Source organism: Hyperoodon ampullatus (assembly GCF_949752795.1).
Source record: "Hyperoodon ampullatus genome assembly, chromosome: 5".
Taxonomy (NCBI): domain Eukaryota; kingdom Metazoa; phylum Chordata; class Mammalia; order Artiodactyla; family Ziphiidae; genus Hyperoodon; species Hyperoodon ampullatus.
Window position 1 is genome coordinate 72,738,587 of NC_136918.1, and position 6,639 is coordinate 72,745,225.

Sequence of the window (6,639 nt, forward strand, 5' to 3'; positions counted from 1 at the left end):
TTAGGTCCCATTTGTTTATTTTAGTTTATATTTCCATTACTCTAGGAGGTGGATCAAAAAAGATCTTGCTGTGATTTATGTCAAAGAGTGTTCTTCCAATGTTTTCCTCTAAGAGTTTTATAGTGTCTGGTCTTACATTTAGGTCTCGAATCCATTTTGAGTTTATTTTTGGGTATGGTGTTAGGGAGTGTTCTATTTTCATTCTTTTACATGTAGCTGTTCAGTTTTCCCAGCACCACTTATTGAAGATACTCTCTTTTCTCCATTGTATATCTTTGCCTCCTTTGTCATAGATTACTTGACCATAGGTGCATGGGTTTATCTCTGAGCTTTCTATCTTGTTCCATTGATCTATGTTTCTGTTTTTGTGCCAGTACCATATTGTCTTGATTACTGTAGCTTTGTAGTATAGTCTGAGTCAGGGAGTCTGATTCCTCCAGCTCCGTTTTTTTGCTTCAAGACTGCTTTGGCTATTCGGGGTCATTTGTGTCTTCATACAAATTTTAAGCTGATTTGCACTAGTTCTGTAAAAAATGCCATTGGTAATTTGATAGGGAATGCATTGAATCTGTAGATTGCTTTGGGTAGTATAGTCATTTTCACAGTATTGATTCTTCCAATCCAACAACATGGGATGTCTCTCCATCTGTTGGTATCATCTTTAATTTCTTTCATTAGTGTGTTATAGTTTTCTGCATACAGGTCTTTTGTCTCCCTAGGTAAGTTTATTCCTAGGTATTTTATTCTTTTGTTGCAATGGTAAATGAGAGTGTTTTCATATTACCTCTTTGAGATTTTTCATCATTAGTGTATAGGAATGCCAGAGATTTCTGTGCATTAATTTTGTATCCTGCAACTTTACCAGATTCATTGATTAGCTCTAGGAGTTTTCTGGTGGCATTTTTATTATTCTCTATGTATAGTATCATGTCATCTGCAAAGAGTAACAGGTTTACTTCTTCTTTTCCAATTTGTATTCCTTTTATTTCTGTTTATTCTCTGATTGCCATGGCTAGGACTTTCAAAACTATGTTGAATAATAGTGGTGAAAGTCGACATCCTTGTCTCGCTCCTGATCTTAGAGGAAATGCTTTCAGCTTTTCACCATTGAGAATGATGTTTGCTGTGGGTTTGTTGTATATGACCTTTATTATGTTGATGTAGGTTCCCTCTATGCCCACTTTCTGCAGGGTTTTTATCATAAATGGGTGTGGAATTTTGTCAAAAGGTTTTTCTGCATCTATTGAGATGATCATATGGTTTTTATTCTTCAATTTGTTAAGATGGTGTATCACATTGAATGATTTGTGTATATTGAAGAATCCTTGCATCCCTGGGATAAATCCCACTTGATCATGGTGTATGATCCTTTTAGTGTGTTGTTGGATTCTGTTTGCTAGTATTTTGTTGAGGACTTTTGCATCTATATTCATCAGTGATTTTGGTCTATAATTTTCTTTTTTTGTAGTGTCTTTGTCTGTTTTTGGTATCAGGGTGATGGTGGCCTCATAGAATGAGTTTGGGAGTGTTCCTTCCTCTGCAATTTTTTGGAAGAGTTTGAGAAGGATGGGTGTTAGCTTTTCTCTAAATGTTTGATAGAATTCACCTGTGAAGCCATCTGGTCTTGGGCTTTTGTTTGTTGGAAGATTTTTATTCACAGTTTCAATTTCATTATGTGTGATTGGTCTGTTCATATTTTCTGTTTCTTCCTGGTTCAGTCTTGGAAGGTTATACCTTTCTAAGAATTTGTCCATTTCTTCCAGGTTGTCCATTTTATTGGCATAGAGTTGCTTGTAGTAGTCTCTTAGGATGCTTTGTATGTCTGTGGTGTCTGTTGTAACTTCTCCATTTTCATTTCTAATTTTATTGATTTGAGTCCTCTCCCTCTTTTTCTTGATGAGTCTAGCTAATGGTTTATCAATTTTGTTTATCTTCTCAAAGAAGCAGCTTTTCATTTTATTGATCTTTGCTATTGTTTTCTTTGTTTCTATTTCATTTATTTCTGCTCCGATCTTTATGATTTCTTTGCTTCTGCCAACTTTGGGTTTTGTTTGTTCTTCTTTCTCTAGTTCCTTTAGGTGTAAGGTTAGATTGTTTAGTTGAGATTTTTCTTATTTCTTGAGGTAGGCTTGTATAGCTATAAACTTCCCTCTTAGAACTGCTTTTGCTGCATCCCATAGGTTTTGGATCATCGTGTTTTCATTGTCATTTGTCTCTAGGTATTTTTTGATTTCCTCTTTGATTTCTTCAGTGATCTCTTGGTTATTTAGTAACATAGTGTTTAGCCTCCATGTGTTTGGGTTTTTACGTTTTTTTTTTTACCTGTAATTCATTTGTAATCTCATAGTGTTGTGGTTAGAAAAGATACTTGATATGATTTCAATTTTCTTAAATTTACTGAGGCTTGATTTGTGACCCAAGATGTGATCTATCCTGGAGAATGTTCCGTGCACACTGGAGAAGAAAGTGTAATCTGCTCTTTTTGGATGGAATGTCCTATAAATATCAATTAAATCTATCTGGTCTATTGTGTCATTTAAAGCTTCTGTTTCCTTATTTATTTTCATTTTGGATGATCTGTCCATTGGTGTAAGTGACGTGTTAAAGTCCCCCACTCTTATTGTGTTACTGGCGATTTCCTCTTTTATAGTTGTTAGCAGTTGCCTTATGTATTAAGGTGCTCCTATTTTGGGAGCATGTATGTTTATAATTGTTATATCTTCTTTGTGGATTGATCTCTCGATCATTATGTAGTGTCCTTCCTTGTGTCTTGTAATATTCCTTATTTTAAAGTCTATTTTGGGCTTCCCTGGTGGCGCAGTGGTTGAGGGTCCACCTGCCGATGCAGGGGACACGGGTTCGTGCCCCGGTCCGGGAAGATTCCACATGCCGCGGAGCAGCTGGGCCCATGTGCCATGGCCGCTGAGCCTGCATGTCTGGAGCCTGTGCTCCGCAACGGGAGAGGCCACAACAGTGAGAGGCCCACGTACCACAAAAAAAATAAATAAAATAATAAATAAATAAATAAATAAAGTCTATTTTATCTGATATGAGTATTGCTACTCCAGTTTTTTTTTTGATTTCCATTTGCTTGGATTATATTATTACATCCCCTCACTTTCAGTCTATATGTGTCCCTAGGTCTGAAGTGGGTATCTTGTAGACAGCATATATATGGGTCTTGTTTTTGTATCCATTCAGCAAGCCTGTCTTTTGGTTGGAGAATTTAATCCATTCATGTTTAAGGTAATTATCAATATGTATGTTCTTGTGACCATTTTCTTAATTGTTTTGGGTTTGTTTTGTAGATACGTTTCTTCTCTTGTGTTTCCCACTTGAAGAAGCTCCTTTAGCATTTGTTGTAGAGCTGGTTTGGTGGTGCTGAATTCTCTTAGCTTTTGCTTTTCTGTAAAGCTTTTGATTTCTCCATGAATCTGAATGAGATCCTTGTCTGGTAGAGTATTCTTGGTTGTAGATTCTTCCCTTTCATCACTTTAAGTATATCATGCCACTTCCTTCTGGCTTGTATAGTTTCTGTTGAGAAATCAGCTGTTAACCTTACAGGAGTTCCCTTGTATGTTATTTTTCGATTTTCCCTTGCTGCTTTCAATAATTTGTCTTTAATATTTGCCAATTTGATTACTTTGTGTCTCGGCGTGTTTCTCCTTGGTTAATCCTGTATGGGACTTGCTGCACTTCCTGGAGTTTGGTGTCTATGTCCTTTCCCGTGTTAGGAGAGTTTTCGACTATAATCTCTTCAAATATTTTCTCGGGCCCTTTCTCTCCTTCTTCTCCTTCTGGGACCCCTATAATGCGAATGTTGCTGCGTTTAATGTTGTCCCAGTGGTCTCTTAGGCTGTCTTCATTTCTTTTCATTCTTTTTTCTTTATTCTGTTCCACAGCAGTGAATTCCACCATTCTGTCTTCTAGGTCACTTACCCGTTCTTCTGCCTCAGTTATTCTGCTATTGATTCCTTCTCATGTAGTTTTATTTCAGTTATTGTATTGTCCATCTCTATTTGTTTGTTCTTTAATTCTTCTAGGTCTTTGTTAAACATTTCTTGCATCTTTTCGATCTTTGCCTCCATTCTTTTTCTGAGGTCCTGGATCATCTTCACTATCATTATTCTGAATTCTTTTTCTGGAAGGTTGCCTATCTCCACTTCCTTTAGTTGTTTTTCTGGGGTTTAATCTTGTTCCTTCATCTGGTACATAGCCCTCTGCCTTTTCATCTTGTCTGTCTTTCTGTGAATGTGGTCTGTTTTTTTTTCTTTTTTGGAAGGCCATGCACTGCCTTCATTTATTGTATTTCAAATCACTGTACATTTACTTTTGTGAGAACACTGCCTGCATTTTCTAGTACAAAAAAACCCTAAAAATTGTTTCAGGAATGTAGAGAAATATCCAACTTAAATAGCGAAAAAGTGCACCATAATTACTGCTGCACTGCAGTCATTTCTGCATTTCCCATGTTTCTTAAGTAACTATCTTGTCTGATAACACACGATATAAAGAGCAATTATGAAAAACAGACATTTACATATACTTCTAAAGTCTTATTGAGAATATCCTGTTGGCATTGGATAACCAATCATAGGCGCAGCTGCAGTAGCAGGATATGCATATGCCTGTTGGTTCATACCATTGTGCATATTTGCAACATTACTTCCATATTGCTGAGTGCTATCATAACCATTCTGGTAAGTCCCTGTTGGATTACCAGTCCTAAAACTGGTCTGTATACCTGCAGACACAAAATTACTTCCAGAGTTCCCATTGGTGTAATTTGCAGCACTGTAAACACCATTTTGAGTTTTTGCCCCCAACTCTCTCTTAAGCAGACTAGAGTAACCTCGGTCATAATTTTCCCTGTCTCTAAATGTATTAAATCCACCCCTTTTGCCCGCAGAGTATCTGTCCCGACGGTCATCCTTCATGCCTCCTCTACCCTGGAACGACCTGAACCTCTGTCTTCCACCAACTGAAGCAATTTGGGATTAATTGCTTGATTAGCTTCACGAAGCACAGACATAAGGTCGCTCACTTGCTTTATGTTATTAGGTGTAAAGAAAGTGTATGCTGTGCCTGTTTTGGTACTGTGAGCAGTTCTTCCAATTCAATGAATATAATCCTCTGAGGAGTTAGGGTAGTCATAATTGATGACAAATTTCACATCTTCCACATCTAGCCCTCTGGAGGCCACATCTGTAGCAATCAGAATAGGAGCCTTTCCATGTTTGAATTCATTTAGAACCCAGTCACGTTCCTGTTGACTCTTGTCACCATGGATACCCATGGCAGGCCACCCATCTCTCCTCATTTTTCTAGTGAGTTCATCACATCTTCTTTTGGTTTCAACAAAAACAATGCTTTTATTCTCCTTCTCACTCATGATCTCTTCCATTAAACGAATAAGCTTTTCATCCTTTTCTACGTCATGACACACATCCACAATCTGAAGAATGTTGTGATTTGCACTCAGTTCTAGTGCACCAATGTTTATATGAATATAGTCTTTCAAGAAATCTTCAGCAAGCTGTCTTACTTCTTTTGGCCAAGTAGCACTCCACATTAGGGTTTGCCTATCAGGTCTTATCTGATCCACAGTCTTCCTTATTTGGGGTTCGAATCCCATATCAAGCATTCTATCTGCTTCATCAAGGACAAGGTAAGTGGTTCTTCTTAGATTGTTTTTCCCACATTCTAAAAAGTCAATCAGTCTTCCAGGTGTTGCAATACAGATTTCCACACCTCTCTCCAAATCACGTATCTGTGGTCCCTTGGGAGCACCACCATAAATACAAGTGGACTTCAGGCGACATGCTCTACAGTATTCAGCAGCTACTTGCTGTACCTGTTGGGCCAGTTCCCAAGTTGGTGCCAGCACCAAGCAAATAGGCCCATCACCTCTCTCTAGAAATGGCTGATGATTGATGTGGACAATGGCAGGCAGCAAATAAGACAACGTATTCCCAGATCCAGTTTGTGCTACCCCAACCATATCCAATCCACTTAGAGCAACTGGCCATCCCTGAGCTTGAATAGCTGTGGGTTCAGTAAAGTTCTGCCTTGCAATCACATCCATGACGTTTGCAGGGAAGTTTGCTTCATAAAAATTCAGGACTGGCTTTGGACAGTTGTGACCTCTGACTGTAATTTCCTTGCTTCTTCTGTACATCTCTACCTCTTGTGCTGTACGCCTAGCCAAATCAGGGTGTTCCTGATAAAAATTCTTCTCAAATTTGGGCAGCTCATCAAGATTCCACTTCTTTTTAACCAGTTTCTCCCCAGGGTTTCCAAACTTCTTTCCAGATAAGGGCCCTGCCCTACTTCCTCCAAATCGAGGGGCACCAAACCCTCGATCCTGGCCGCGGTCTCGGTCACTCGAATAACCCGACATGGCGTCAATGGTAGCGGTTGGCGGGAAGCGAAGCGGAGAGAATCAAGCGCGGCGAGTCGCTAGAAGTGGCGACGGCGAAGCCTTGCGGGGGCGGCAGCGGCGGACGGACAGCGATGACAAGAACCGTTGCTGCCGACAAAAGACGGGTGGAAATGAATGAGGTCTGTGAATGTGGTTTTTTTTCCACAGGATGCAGAATTGTAGTTCTTCTTGCTTCTGCTGTCTGCCCTCTGGTGGAG

General features: G+C 39.1%; 1 protein-coding gene across 1 annotated transcript; it reads right to left on the bottom strand.

Moving 5' to 3' along the window:
* Positions 1-4,481: 4,481 nt before the first annotated feature.
* On the bottom strand, positions 4,482-6,400 carry LOC307054062 (putative ATP-dependent RNA helicase DDX5; the record flags this gene model as incomplete). The annotated part of the gene is given in 3 exon segments (XM_079705577.1): positions 4,482-4,949; positions 4,955-5,116; positions 5,120-6,400. Coding segments are annotated over 3 exon segments (1,836 nt in total). The 3' UTR covers positions 4,482-4,556.
* Between the last annotated feature and the right edge of the window lie 239 nt (positions 6,401-6,639).